This window comes from Hippoglossus stenolepis, chromosome 2 (assembly GCF_022539355.2).
Source record: "Hippoglossus stenolepis isolate QCI-W04-F060 chromosome 2, HSTE1.2, whole genome shotgun sequence".
Lineage (NCBI taxonomy): Eukaryota > Metazoa > Chordata > Actinopteri > Pleuronectiformes > Pleuronectidae > Hippoglossus > Hippoglossus stenolepis.
Window position 1 is genome coordinate 9,508,617 of NC_061484.1, and position 15,687 is coordinate 9,524,303.

At 41.5% G+C, this 15,687-nt stretch overlaps 1 protein-coding gene across 1 annotated transcript; it reads right to left on the reverse strand.

Annotated features, from left to right (window-relative positions):
* Positions 1-4,503: 4,503 nt before the first annotated feature.
* On the reverse strand, positions 4,504-14,549 carry LOC118118576 (Na(+)/H(+) exchange regulatory cofactor NHE-RF2). The gene is made up of 6 exons (XM_035171710.2): positions 13,892-14,549; positions 13,240-13,551; positions 7,719-7,910; positions 6,538-6,691; positions 6,227-6,447; positions 4,504-6,125 (listed from the first exon to the last, which is right to left on the reverse strand). Exons 1-6 carry the CDS (start codon positions 14,096-14,098, stop codon positions 5,958-5,960), a joined length of 1,254 nt encoding a protein of 417 aa, XP_035027601.1. The 5' UTR covers positions 14,099-14,549; the 3' UTR covers positions 4,504-5,957.
* Between the last annotated feature and the right edge of the window lie 1,138 nt (positions 14,550-15,687).

Below are 15,687 nucleotides of genomic sequence, written 5' to 3' on the forward strand. Positions count from 1 at the left end.
TGCATGATTACCCTTTTTTAGCCTATGAGCATGTTTTGGATAGTTAGTGTTTATCTGATGTGTGCACAGTAGGGGCACAAATGACTTGTTTGCTTGGAAGGGTTTGTAGCCTGCCCCAGCCGACGATGTGTGCATGCTTTGTGTCTGTGTTTTCACTGAGTGTGTGTGTGCAGTGGTGTGTGTTTGACGTATGTGTCGGAGTATAACGATCGCCCTTTACACACCAACACACCACCTCAATTCACAATAAGGGGAAAGCTGAATAATACATAAATATAAGCTAGGACACTGCCAAAGAGCAATAGCCAGGGGAATTTAACAGTGGACAATAAGTAGAGACAAGCTGCTATATTAACTTTCAGTTTGTGCATCATGATGATGTAAAGGCACTAAAGAGCTTTTTAAGATTAATCATAGAATACAAGTTAGTCAGTAAACTTAACTACAGGGATCTGTATGTTTTCATTGATTCTGTGCCATTGTTTTCCAGCATGTAGACATTTGGAAACTTGTACTTTGATTGGACCTAGACTGTGATCACGGAGATAATCAAACCAATCACAAATCACTTCAAATACAAGGACAATCTGAGCCCGGGTCCAATTCTATTTCAACAATCTCTTAGTTCAAAGCTTGTATGACGAAATGTCTTTGGTTGCTTGTTAAGTTTAGTGTTTTTTTAATGCGAGTAACTGATGTTTTTAGTTCCACTAACGGTTTCTGTATCTGAAAGATAAGTTTACGTTTTCTTTGGATGATGCTGTAGCAGTGACAGATTAACGGACACAATGGGTTTGAATTGTTACAAAAAAGATGGGAACAAAGGAGGAAATGAAAGGAGAGGAACAATATTTTCTTTTCTAAATTCTGCTTATATAATAAAGAGCATGATATTGTTGCTATTTAGCAGAAATATTTTGATACCTTTTTTGTGGATTACTTTTACCAGTTGTGATCCTTTTTTTTGAAGGTGGGAATGGAAATAAAATGTTTTTTCAGTCTATTACATGATTTACAGTTTGTGTGTAAAATCTTCAAACTCCCAGAGGAGTGTGGATTATTGGACTAAATCACATAGTGCATGCTGAAGGCTGCAGGTGCTAGAGTTGCCAGTCTGATGGTGTACCTTAGTTTTCATGCTCATTGGTTACGTTTGGCCTCTACTTGTGGACATAAACCCAAATAACAGGATCATCGAACTATACTGACATTTGCAAATCTGTAAAACTACACATGCTCAGCGGAAACTGATCCATCACCTCAATCCACATCTGAACTGTTTCCTTTCATAACTGAGCTGCCACTACCAGCTTTGTCTCTTATTTCCAGGGTTAGGTGGGTGGGAGCTGGCACTATGGTGCAGTGGTTTGCACTTAGGCCTCACAGTGAGAAGGTTCTGGGTTTGAACCAGGGCTTTTCTCTGTAGAGTTTGCATCTTTTCCCTATGCTTGCATCTTTCTTTTACAGGTACCCTGGCTTCACCCACAGTCCAAATTTGAGACCCTCTATTGCCTGTACAGGTGTGAATGTGAGCGTGGATGGTTCTGTCTCTATATGTCGACCCTGAGATGGACTACTGACCTGTCCAGGAACTTACTCCCAACTCCCTCCCTCTAAGGATAAGTGGTACAGATGATTAATGAATGGATATTGGGGCGGCTGTGGCTCAGGGAGAAGAGTTTAAATCCCATACTCCCCAATTCTGTGCCAAAGTGTCCTTGGGCAAAACACTCCTGATGGCTGTGCCAGCAGTGAGAGATGTGTGATAGAGAAAGTGCTGCACATGGATGTGCTGTATGAATGTGTGTGTGAATGGCAAAACTACTGTGAAGCGCATCAGTGGTCATCAAAAAAAAAACGTTTATGAATACAAACCATTTACCATATCACTGGGAATATGTCTGAATCCAGAGCGTGCCGCTTCTACCAAGAAAGGAACTCTGGACTGAGAAATTATCTGTGTTTGTGTGTTTTTGTACTTTATTGTAATTTGTCTTTGGGGGGCATTTTGGCCGGTCCTCATTTTCCAAGTGCCGTCAAAGGGTTGCATTCAGGGTTTGGGTTAGAGCTAGCTTAAAACCCGCCGGCGCAGATTGATACTGTATGTTTATCCACCTTTTTCATGAAAAACTCCAATGTTTAAGGTTCGAGTTAGGGGACATGGCAGACGGTAAGTATATGGAAATAAAAAAAATAGAAAGGAGGTAAGTGAATTGGGTTCATATGCAATCCAAACTGTTTGAGGTTAGAGTAAAGTTAGGATAAGGTTTGCATGTTGTCTCATTGACAGATGTTTCATGTGTTGGTTGGCAGGACCCAGGAGGGTTAAGCATTTAGTTGTGATGGTTAAGATTAGGGTAAGGGGCTAGGGAAAGCATTATATCAATGAGTGTTCCCACTAACATAGATGTACAAGAATGTGCGTGCATGTGAAATAAGAGGCTTTGACAGAGTGAAGACTCCACAGTGCTGGTGTCCATCTATCCAGCAGAAGAGTCTGTCTCTGTAGATGCAAGATTTTCATTATTTTTGATTCATGTGCTAAGCTCCTGATACAGAGAGCTGATTCTAAATGACATGCTGACTCTGCAGAATACTGTCGCCCGATTTTAGCACAAACATACAGATCACTCAGAAAAGCACCATGTGTTTCCAGCATAATTGTATGGAAGTTAAGCAGTTCGTTATCCTTGGGAGTGAATAACCTTCACCAAGATAGAAACTTTTTGAAATAGTAAAAGTAAAGTAGCTTTGGTGCAAATGTATATTAGAGTACTAGAATCAGCTTTAATATACTTTAATATTAATTTGACGTGTGCATTTGGGTCGTCTTTTCCAAATAGGCTCCTTTTCAGTCCTGTCACAGGCTGCAACAGGTTCTCCAGTTTTTTCATTTATTTTTTAAGAATGATCTCTTGGGTCATCTTTATTGGTGTCTGAAGATACACTGAAGCCTCATAAACAATGTTAATATGCTGCAGATCTTTCCGAAACCTAATTGCAGATGCCTGTTACACTGCAGATCGTCCTTTGGTCACTACCTTGTTTCAAAAGAGTAAAATCTTCACCACTAGTTTCATCGATCCCTCTATGAAGTGTCTTGCTGCGTTAATAGCACTCACACATCTGAGTTCTCATTAGACAAATTGGGCAAGGGCATCAAGGAAATCTTCATTCTATTATTCACTTATGTTTCAATTATCATTATCAATTATAAAAGTTTCCCCAAGTGTTAGGGGAATCACAGGGGCCTCACGTCGTCATCTACACAAGGATTTGAGCCATATCAGTATCTGTCTCATCATCCTCAAAGTAGCTTCCTTTTCACTGCCCACTGTCATTATCATAATCAAACAGAGGATCTGGCCTCCAATCACGTTTGGGAAACAGGATCCGTTGGAATGGTATTGTTTACCCTGAAGCTTTGGGTGGAGCTGGGGTTGAGGAAAATCCCTGAGTACACTCTTCCTCGTGTCTGTGTCACCAGCTCCATCCTCACATTTAGTTTATGACTTTATCAGCCCTGTGTTCAGAGAACTAAAGCAAACACCATCACGTGTATGAGAGCAGTTTGTGGCTAAATGGAATGTGCATCTGAACAGTGCCACAAAGTGCCGCCATTGTTTGAGAGATAAAACATTTATGACACCAGACTCAGGGGTGATACCTATAGTGTACATCTCTGTTTAATAGCTTCTGTATGAACTGATATGAACTCGTTTGTCTTGTTCTGTAGGTGTGATTATTCAGTGTCCTGTTCATGTCCCCATGGATTTTACTGCCCGAGAAAGGTATAGAGAAATTTCCTCAGTGGCACTTGAAAGAGGACTATATGTTCTGATAAAAATCGAACTGATCAGATCAGAAAATGACAAAGTAAAACTCTCTAGCCTTGAATGACATCTTCCTTTTGGTGTATAGCAGCTGATGATGAACAAAAGTCAATTGAACCTGGTGGCCCTGTAGACTTAACTGCACTCTTATACACACATAACCTGATTCTTAAACTATGTTCTTTTCTTTGACAGGGCAGGTCCCAGCACATGATTCATGAAAAGCTTCTCATAGGGCTAACCAGTGGTTCTGTGGAACCAGATCAGGCACATGCACATACACAGATCACCTGACTAAATAAGTGTCCTCCTTCCAACATTTGTTTTAATGTTATCTAAGTTTTTTTTTTTTTTTACATGCCCTGTGATGGCATCATTATTCAATTAGAGGCGTGTTGAGTTACAATTCTACAAGACCTCACAAGCCCCTCCCTTTCCCACCACAATTCAAGCATGTGAATCAAGTATCAAGGTTCGTTTCTTTAAATTTTGCTATTTGATGTCAATCAGGTAGCGATAGTCTCAATTGGGTTAGCAGTTGTGAAATGCAAAGCATCAGAGGGAACACAAAATATACATATATACGTACTTTTATGTACTTGAATAAATAAATGTGTAATTAAAAGATTATTATCTATCTATCAAAAAGCAAACATAAACATGTTCTATGTATCTTTTTCTCTGTCCCCGGGATTTTATTATGTTTGCATCTTTATCGTATCTGTATCTATATCACAAAAAAGGCAAATGCCCCAAAAAATCTATCATTTAACAAGAGTTGTGGACCTCTGTAATAATCACCAGATTTTTTTTTATTGCGTATTCATAACCAATATTCTTTTTCTGGCATTTACATTCATATTCTGACACTGTATTTCTCAACATAATTTGAGAGAAACTTCCTTGAAAAACCTACAAGAAATGATCGATGTGGAGCTTTTTTCTATCAAGTCAATAATTTGTCCTTTAAATATTTTCCTTTACAGAAATCACCGACATTCCAGAGAAGCACTGAGGTGATCAAACATACATGTGATAACTTAGCCTCCCCCACTTTCTCTGTATTTCCAGTTTACACTTTGTATCTACATTAAACTGACAAAACGTTAATGTAGAGACAACTGCGGCGGGGGGACAAACTCATATTAAACCGAAAAAGACATAAAACTTCCAAAATAAAAGGGACATCTACAGACAGAAAAGCATATCTACAGTAAACGTGGCCCCAAACCACACATATGCCGAAAATATGTGTGATACACAAACAGGAGAACACACATGCTGTAGACTCACATGTTACCCCTCATGCCTCTGACACTGTGTCGTGAGCAGGCACCGGTTCAATTAACAAGTCTCTCAGTTGATGGTCTGCTGGTCATCAATGTCCTTGTTTAGTACAGCATGCTGTAAAGTTTATGACACATCCGCACGTGGCCTTGTCCTTAGAAAGATACCGTATCTAGAGAAGATAAATACAATGTGTTTTTACACAGAACACAACTTATTAATTGCACTATATGAATGTAACTACTGCTGTGTCCCAATTCAGGGGCCGCCTCCATCAGAGGCTGCATTTGAAGACCGATTGCGTCAAATCCTTCTCAGGCCGACCTATCCCAGGATTCATTGTGCTTAGTGTGCAAACTGCTTTTCAAAGGGATAATGGCACCAGCAAGTAACAAGACCAAAACGTCAGATTATTTGAAATGTATCAGGCTTCAACTTAACTGAACGGCTAACATTGCACATGTTAAAAAACCCAACAGGCATTAAAACTTCTCGTCGTGTCCAACCGCAGCTCTGGTACTCGGCGACTGCAGTAAGGACGGAACGCGCTGGTGACGCAGATCACAGAAATCCTCCGTAGACCAGACCGTCCCATATCTGTTCAGCCATCGCGCTCTACGTGACCCACCGACCTCCTTCGCGCCTAAATCGTTACACAGTTTATGTAAAGGTGACTACTTGATTTTTATCTTTTCGCATCATTCTTCATTTGCGGCTCCAAGATGTAGGTACTGTACTGATGATTACGCCTACACCTACGGTAGCAAGCGTGATGTCATTCCTCGTTGATGCAATCCTTATGCTTCTTCTGTTTTTTGTCACTGTATCCGTAATGTGTCAGAAGTTGCTGAAGATCTCTTGCCTCTTGTTCCAGTCCATAGGGGGCGCTCTCTTCTTGTTGCGGCCGGCGAGGGCATTTTGCTTTGCCTCGGCAGCTGTCGGGCTCAGTCGCAGGCCACTGTCCATGAAAGGGTCTGAAACACGCCTGTCGTCCTCATCAGGCACCTACAACACACACAAACACACATTTGTTAATACAACACATTCAGCAGCTTCACATCCCTGTCACTTCTTTTTATGGCGTCTTACATCGCCTCCTCTCTCACCTGGATGCTCATGTCTGAGCTGCTGATCTCTGATTGGGTGGTGGAGCTTCTAGAAGACTGGGATGCTGAGCTCCCGTTGGTGCGGGACTTCGGAGACACCGTTGTGATCGGGGAGTCTGTCAGCGTGACGTTGATGATTGGTGCATCCGTGCCTGGCAGTTCAGTGGTGGGAGACGGAGTGGGAGGGACACTTTCTGAGGCCGACTCGTCCACATAGACCCCTGAGAAAAGAAGACACAACATTACCCAGGATGACAACAGAGTATAGCAAGTTGTATGTGTCTGTCTGTGTGTGTGTGTTCTAAAGGGACCTTTGACTTTGCTGGTAGTGGGTGTGATCCCTAGTCTGTGGAAGAGCCTGTCCGTCTCCTGGTCGACCATAATGAGGCGGACTTCCTCCCCTCCTGCTCTGATGAGGGCCACCACCTCCGAGTGCTTCAGAGCCTCGATGTTCACTCCATTCACCTGAGACAGAGAACAAGGAGACGTCAGAGGAACGAGATATAGGAGAGAATGAACTAATTTGCCTGTGGTCAGAGGCATTATATTGTTGGGTTTTCTGTCCTTATATCCCATATATACAAATTTGGTACAAACGTTCACTCGCACTTAAAGAATAACTGATTTGATTTTGGTAAATTGAAGGTCACGGTGATCTCATGTTTTGATCAGGATATATCAGGAACATCCGTAGGGAATATTCCCTACGGTAATAGAGACCCGTATTATTATTACTGATTAAACGTAATCAGAGACATAGGAGGAGAATAGGAGACATAGCTAAGTTTAGGGAGTAGCCATGACACCACATGACAGGCAGGAGTCACAGTTTGTCTTTTCTAAACAATCAGCTGATCTGAGTAGAAGGGAACTGATTTGCATGAAATCTCTTCCTGCCTCCGCAATGTTAACTGTTCAACCCACACAGATAGACACAGAGTCTCGCCCCCCGTGACACATGTGCATGCAGGTAAACATGTCATAAACCACAGAAACACCATCTCCCCCTCTACACCTCATTTCAAGATTATCCCCTTCTCTCCCTTTCCCTCTTAGATTAAGACTTCTCTCTCCCACCTATTCTAATCTTGAGTTAATCTGCTCTAATCTAATCACACCTCAAGTCGGTGAACTGACCTGATAAATATGGGGAGGGGTGCTGTTGTTTTTCCTGACAATTCTCTAAACGTTTACATGTGTGTGTGTGTCCTTGGGTTGTATCTTGATGAGGAATAGTAATTTTACCCAACATAGATTTGATAATGTCTATGTTACATCCTGCTGATATAGATCATGTGAATATAGAATATAAAAGGGTTTGCAGGAATTGGTTGTGTGTGAATGCAAATCTGCTGTATTTGGACAATGTCTGATAACTAACCTTTAGCCTACTGTGCGAATGTCCTGACCTGCCACTGTTCTTGATTGGCTAATAAGCTCATCATATGCCTGTAACCTATTTAACAAGACTTTGAATGATCTGTTCGACTACCTCCACTAGTCTGTCTCCGGGCCGGATGTCTGCACTCTCTGCAGCTGAACCAGGGTCCACAGAACGGACAAACTGTCCACGCTTGGTCTTATCGCTGTGCAGGTTGAAGCCGTAGCCGTTCTCCCCCTTCACAACGTGACACAGTCGGGGGAAGAGCTCAGTTGTCAACTCTGGTGAGGGCTCAGACTGAAGCTGTAATGAGAAATGAGACAAGAACAGAGTCTTTACAAAAACAAATAATCAGAGAAGTCGATAAGATACAAATTCCCCTCAATAAATCATATCTATATGAACCTCATAATGAAGTAGAGTTGATTTTAATTCATACCAGAGGTTTAGGATGGTTTAGCCCATTTACAACAAATAGAAATAGTATTTTATATCATAACTTTCCATTTCGTAAACTATGCTGTTGTACTAAAGATTATTTTTCCTTCTTGTCGGACCAGACTCCAGCCTCCCTTCACTTCAATGTGGTAATAAAATACTCACTATAAAGACCTGAAGCTTGCCCCAATCCATCACAGTGATTTAAGCATTATTGAATTATCAGTGCATTGATAGGTGGAGATTGACTTGAACTTAGATTTCAATACCAGTTTTGGCAGATTATGACACTCAAACAACTGTTATATCAAATGGAAGTGAATGAAAGACAATGGCTGCTTTTAACAGCATAAAATATAAGGTTTAAAACAACAAGCATTTGAAAATGTTCCGACTGTATGTTTTATTTTTGGAGTATGCAGTTTGTGGTGATGTTTATGATATTTATTGTACTTTTTAAAATTGTGTTTTGTAATTGTAATTATTATACATATCTTTTATTGTTATTATAAAAAGGCATTTATAGTACTTTTCTATTGTTTTTATTATTGCTATAACATTTAAAATCTTTTTCATGATATGTTAGAGTCAGTATTTTTATTTGAAGCACCTTGAACTGAACTAACTGCTGAGCTAAAAACTAAGGTGCTATCCAAATAAAGTTTGATTGATTCATGGATTTCGCATCGTATTGTATTGTATTGTATTGTATCGTATTGTATTGTATCGTATCATATCACACGTATTGTATCATATATTTTTTTATATTTTGCTGTCTTGATTTCTCTGCATTAATTTTAAAGGTCTTAAGATTCTGTCTTGAGATAATGTATATTATGATTTGGCACTATACAAATAAATTTGACTTGAAATTGAACAGATCAAATTTCAACAGACAAAACTTGTTATTGAATCTATGAAGAGTTATATCCATTTTTAATGCTTGTTTTATTTTGAATAAAGTGGTAACAGAATGTTCTGGTGTGGCTGTGAACCAGGAGAAAGTGGCTGCTGGGATGAGCCAGTGGGCTAAGTGGATCTGCCTGAGAGACATTAATACCAACACTGAGTCTAAGGACTAATGACAGGAGTTGACACATTGTGTGACTCACCTGCCTGACTGAACCTGCCCTTCGACTACAAGGTACATGCTGGTAGTGTGTGTGTGTGTGTGTGTGTCTGTGTGCCGTGCCAGGACAACACATTGGTCCGTGTCCTGATGGCAGCGCAGTCACTGTCTGGTGTAGTGACTGTGTCTTTATGGCTAATTGACCTGAGGGCTCTCTAATAGATCTCTCTGTACTTTCTGCTCCATTAAGAAAGATTCAGAGTGCAAACACACACACACACACACGCGCACATGAAAACACGCTCATCATGGGTTGTCCCTGACTGTCAGCCAGAGTGTTGAGCTGTAGCAATGGAACAGATCACCATGGTGCCAGGTCAGGTCGCTGTGGTGATGGGTCACCATGTCTCCTTCTGCTTTTAAACATCAGTCGCTGCCCTGTTTACTATATTTACCACATCGACCCAGATTGACTGACAGGCTGATCACCATGCTGACCTGAAAATAAACTGATCCATTTTATGTCTTTTTTTCTACAGATACAGTATTTCTATGTTGTGATATTGATAAGCAAAAAAGTTAGAGCTGAAACTATTTGTAGATTAATTAATTAGTATTATCATATTATTATTATACTATTATTTTTGGTGACAGACTTTTTACAAGCAAAGATTCCATACAGTGTCTTGTTTCCATTCCACTGCTTATCCTGTTTAATAATGTTATAAATAAATACATTTCCAGGGCTTGGACTATTCGCTGGACAAAATAATAAATTTGAAGATTAAACATTGGGCTCTGGAAAATTGCAACATGCGATTTTTAATGTGCAAATAACACGATTAATCAATTAATTGAGACAGGAATCTGTATGTCAATCGAAAACACAAGTTAGTTGCAGCTGTAGTCCCAGTTCAGTCCCTGCAAGTTTTTATTTCCAACATTTTAAATGGATTGGCAATGGTGGAATTTTCCGATACAGTTTTATGAACAACTTAATTAAATACCACAAATTTGACAGTATTAATATAAATGTTAGCAGTAATCATTTTAAGTAAATCAAATGTACACAGGGAGGTTAGTGGGGCTGTTCCGTCAGTGTAAGTTAACTGCGTGTGACTGTTGCGTGGCCATGACAGCAGTCAACACTGTGGTTACGTAACACTACTGTATATGGGTGTCTGCTGTCATAATAATATCATGCGACGTTGAAATTACGTCTGTATTTATATGTACAGTGCGATGAATGTCAGTGACAAGATGTACGTCACAGAGGTGGAGAGATGAAAAAGAGATTGTGATGTGAGTGTGTGCTGTTTGCATGAAAAGCAAATGCATGAGAAGCACAAGGCGTCCGCGGTAACCCCGGGATTAATATGCTTGGTTCTCTAATCAGAGCTGCTGAATTAGAGGCCAAAAATAATCAGTCACACACTTAACACCCAATGAAAAGGTCTAGAAAGTAATGACATTTTTTTATGTACATTTACTTAAGTGCATTTGTCACGTATCTGTACTTTACTTAGGTAGATTGTTTACTTATTTTCCGGTACTTTTCACTTTCACTCCACGACATATACCAGCAAATATCTGTACTTTCTACTTCACTACATTTTTACACCGAATTGTGTTACTTGGTCACATTGATTTTTTTTGATTTTTCTAAGTAATCAATACTGAGAGGAGAATTGGTCCAGGGATCCAAACAGAGCAGGCAGGGCCGGGACTCGTCCATTAATGATTATCAATCATTAATGGATCAATATCAATATGACAGAATCTGTATCATTCTTGCATCAAACAGATTATACAGTAGGCCCAGTTAAAGATGTAGTAGAACGTTGCATTAGGGAAGAGGCTACACTCGGCAAGTCCTTTAATACCTAAGTATACTTAAAAGCAAGTACTTACTTACTTTTACTCAAGTAGAAAAGTTGCACCATTGTCAGTATATTTCAATAGGTATAGAAAGTGAACAAAATGTCCACAATTATTGTAGTGTAGAGGCATGTTAATACGGGGAACCTTAAGGTCCTCACCAAAAGACTTTTTCTTAGGTAATCATATTGCCAGTGGAGGAAGAAGGAAGTATATATTAAATGTTTTTTACGGTTAGGGTTCTTAATAAAATAAATGGCAACAATCCTACATGGTCTTAAATATAAATTCTGAATTCAAATGCAGGATTGATTAAGAGAGCTCCTTGTCATCCTTCTTGTCCAACCTTTTTTGTCGGATATATAATAATGGCAAAGAGACAATATATGCCTTAAAACACACTTTGCAGAAATTATTTAAAAAAAAACTCTGCCCCCAGTAAAGGTTTATTTCCATGTAGCTCAATGGGGACAATGTCAGAAGCCTTGTGATAAAAAAACAAAACAAAAAAACATCTACTGTATAAAATAACTGTCTGGTTTAGGCTGATATGTGGATCCTCACTTGTGATGTAATAGATTGCACTGTGTTGTACAGGTGCTGCTGTCGTTGCACATGCTGTTGTTTTATCTGAACCTTTTACCGAAAAGAGAGAGAGAGAGAAAGAGAGAGAGAGACAGTTGTGACGGCCAGCCAAGGGGCAGCCTGTATTTACCGTGCCTTCGGCCAAACAGATGGCTGTTTGACGGGAGCTGCTGGTTCCCTGGGATCCTGGTCCCACTTTGTTTGAAGCCCAAACACTGGGCTCAATCTCTGACAGCCAGTTCCCGGTTATTTCTGCAGCCGCATGTCATAGTGATGTCTGACGGGCACTTGTGGAAATTTTGATTTCGTTGCATAATGCGCACTGGCACGTCAATGTATTTGAATGAGTTTGTTGTGCACAGCTTTGAGAGCATAGAAAAGAATCACCCCACCTTTTCTCAGAGTCAGAGGTGTGTAGATGTCCCGCACTAGGAGAGATTATGTGCCTCAAGCCCAAAATAAACTACACAAATACATTACAAAACATGTGTAAAGCAGTTATTTTAAATCGGATCCCTCCTGCGTCTGCTATCTTTCCTCCCAGCAGACATTCAGAACCTCCAGAACCTTTAAGCTCAAGTCAAGCAGTGAGTGATAAAATCCAAACAGTCCCTGGGTGCAGAGCCTCAGCCGAGCCGCCTGTCAAAATAAAAGCTTAAGGCTGACAGACGTCTGAGATTTTCACCTCTCAGACTGTTTTCATCTGTCTCTTTATAATGCTGTATACAAAACAATGAGGCCGTGAAGGGACAAAATCAATTCTCAGGGAAGACTCTGGTTCACACCTCTGACTTGGGCACACAGTCTCACACTGTCTTTCCCAAAGTGGAGATCCGGCCTCCGTAAACAATCCCTATTGTCAGTTGAGCAGAGTTTTGTCTACAGTCAGGTGGGAACAACCCAACAGATGGTGTGGAATCTCATTGTGTAAAATGAGACGACTTTGTAGTTTAAATATTCACAACTATGAGAGACGTCAGTGGCTTGTAATAAAGAGATAAGACAGTGGATTCAGATTATCCGAGATGTTTGATTTAAACCTCCTCTAATTCACAAATTTCTTCTATTTTTTTTATTATCCACAGAATCTTCTTTTACTAGACTTTACTGCTTCACTTTGACTGGAGGACAAGTTATTACAGTAGTTTTGTGTGTGAAAAAAAGGAATTCAGCCACAATATTGTGAATAATGCCGAATCCTTTCAAGTCAGTCCGTAGTTATTTGAACCCAAGTGCCTTGACTTGGGTCTTTTCTTAACCTCTTTTGTGTCTTATGCCCTCCTTTCTTTGTTTTTCTCCTCTTCTTGTCTTTGTCACTGCACTCCGAGTTTGTGTTGGATCTCCAGAGGCCTGTTTCTGCCCTGTTTTTGAGTTTTTCAGTCATAGGTGTTATGAGAAGCCACAAGACCCTCTCTTAAGGCCCTGCTGTGAGACTAACAGGCAAAGTGCTCCAGTCCAGACTAGTGCGGACATTAGGTACAAGAGTGGTACGCTCAGTGTCTCACACAATCTAAACACAGTAACCCAACAAACCATTTCAAGTTTAGACTTTGGCCTGTTCCCTTCTTTTTCTTCTAATAAAAACAGGTCATCCATGAGAGCCGTCTGAATATACTGACATTTGACCACAAAGCAGAGTTGTGTGTTGATCTCCCCCCTTACCTCTGTGTCAGTTGTTGTACTTGATGTCACTGAGGATCTCTTGACCTTGCCTTGTGTAATCACATGAGTGGGTGAGTCTGCAGCAGGAGGGTGAAATGAGTGTGTGAGGTTGGGTGACATGGGTGAACACTCTCTGGGGATGGGAGAAAGGGAAGGGGTGGCTGCGGGCGAGGGCAGCGGGGAGAGGTTTCCCCTCTCGACGGCCAGGTCCTCGGTGCAGGCCAGGCCCTCGCTGCGGAGGTAGTCGTCCGTGTCTCTGTCCACCACCAGCAGCCTGGTGCGGTGGTCCACCTCCCGGATACGATTCACCACCTGCAGTGAGGGAGAGAGAAGTGGCCGAGAGGAGGATTGAGAAATATTAACATGTGGTGTCATTGTGGTGTAATAACATGTTGTTCACCCTGAGCTGGCCTGTGCATAACATACTTCTGAGGTGACAAAGACACACAGTGATTCCCATTACACAAGGAGCACATTGACCCATTTTAATAGCTCCCCTCCTCCTCCTCAGGCAATGGAAAAAGTGGTCTAACAAGTACACAACTCATTGTTTGCAGCTCAGAGAGTTCATGTGGCTCTCCTGGCTCATGTCCAACACAACCTTACACCTGTGATGATTTTTTTTTAGAAATCTTTATATATTATCACTCACTTGATGGTGATTTTCTTTCTCCACATTCTCCCCGTTCACCTCCACCACTCGGTCTCCTGGTCTCAGCCCGGCCAGGTCAGCCGAGGAGCCGGGCTCCACTTTGCGTATGAGCTGTCCGCCTTTATTCCGCTCCCCGTGCAGGTGAAAGCCGTATCCGCGCTCTCCTTTGGTGAGGAAACAGAGCCTGGGTCTCAGCTCACTCTCCATCCCTGCGAGTCGCAAGGTGGGAAACGAGTCAGAGTGTCTCAGGAGAAACAACGGGCGCTCGGTCCAGGAGCTGTGGAAAGTCTCTGCCTCTTAATCCAATGTACGGCTGCGCGCTGCAGTGACCAAAAGATCACCATCATTTAGCATGATGCGAGTCCATTAATAATCCATAAAATATTCAAAGAGAAATCAAAAACTAGGTTAAAACTAATGAGTGTTTAATCCATCGTGCAAAAATGCAAAGGGTGCGGATACGACCGCAGAAAAGGCGGTGCGTAAAATAGTGGCCAAAAAACCACGGACAGGGACTAAATCCCGTCCGTTGGAGCAATAATCCAAGCGATCAGAGATTAGAAAGCTTTTCCTCGCACGTAACGCTTAATTCTCCTCGTCAACCGGGCTGGTGTCCTCCTGTCTGACCCGGTGAGAGTGAGGAGGCGTCGACAGCAGATGCCACTACCCCCTTCTCTCTGAGCGCACACCTGACGACTCAGCGCAGCCGCCCTGTATAGTGGCATACAAACTATTACCTGTCCGAGGAGTTAGCGCAAAGGAAACAAGGTTAGTTTGTTTGGGGATGAAATGAGTGCACAGGGGGCAGCCAAGGTGTCAGGACAGTGTAATGCTAAGGACCCAGAAGCTTTCCCCCCAGGTGGTGGAGGTGAATCCAGACTGACTGTGACCTGAGAGCGGAAATCTTCCTGATCCGCTCTCTGTCCCTGTGCCTTCACGTGGAGATCAGTAAACGGAAGGGTTGCGTAAAAAGGAGATTTAATCTCTCATGCAATATAAAATGTCCTTGTCTTTGTGATGTGGAGGGAAGGGCGTGTAGAAAACAAAACAAAACAGGAGCATCTCGTGTGATTCAGGACAGCAAAGTACAAGATATCACTGGTTTTCAGTTTAGGAGAGATGACACATGCACGGGACAAATATTTGTGTAGATGACAGTTTGATGCCTCTCAGCTGATTTACGCGTGTTAAAACAGTAATCCTCAACAGTGCTGCTGATGTGCCCTGGAGCAATGCGCCATAGCCACATGCAAAAGGGGAAATATTACATTTTTGCCTGAGTCATGCTGTCAGCTGTTTCATGGTCAACAATCCCATGCGTGCTTGTTAACTGTAAATGTAAATGTGAGGGCTCAGTCAACTTGGCTGTAATTAACAGTCTAATAATTGAATTAACCATTAGCGGGAATTAAATGTGTGCATTTCTGACATGTTCCGGTAATCGGAATCCTTTGTAGAGATAAACACAGGTGGAACTAACAACACCCAGGTGGCTCTGATCCACTGAAGTGTCTCAGGGAGGTGGCAGTGATCCAAGTAGCCACAAGCTCCTGGTGCCCCGGAGGAGGCACACCTAATAGGATGCACTCCTTACTGCTAGTGATTACACTTGCCCTCTTCCTGCTATAACATGCCTATTACTGTGATTACTGGACGTTTTATACCACACAATACTATCTCTGCAAGTTTCTTTTATAATGTACTCATGGGAAGAGGGTTCCAAGAAAATCCGAGTTCATTCCTATTACATAACAGAATAAATATTTTCAGTTTAAAAGATAAGTTCAGAGTTTTCA

Excerpts from the sequence above, each read along its gene's own strand:
- LOC118118576 (XM_035171710.2), bottom strand. The coding sequence starts at position 14,098 with ATGGAGAGTGAGCTGAGACCCAGGCTCTGTTTCCTCACCAAAGGAGAG. Across the intron at positions 7,911-13,239 it reads GTACAACAACTGACACAGAG|CTTCAGTCTGAGCCCTCACC; the intron begins GTAAGGGGGGAG and ends TTCTCATTACAG. Across the intron at positions 6,126-6,226 it reads GCTCAGACATGAGCATCCAG|GTGCCTGATGAGGACGACAG; the intron begins GTGAGAGAGGAG and ends TGTGTGTTGTAG.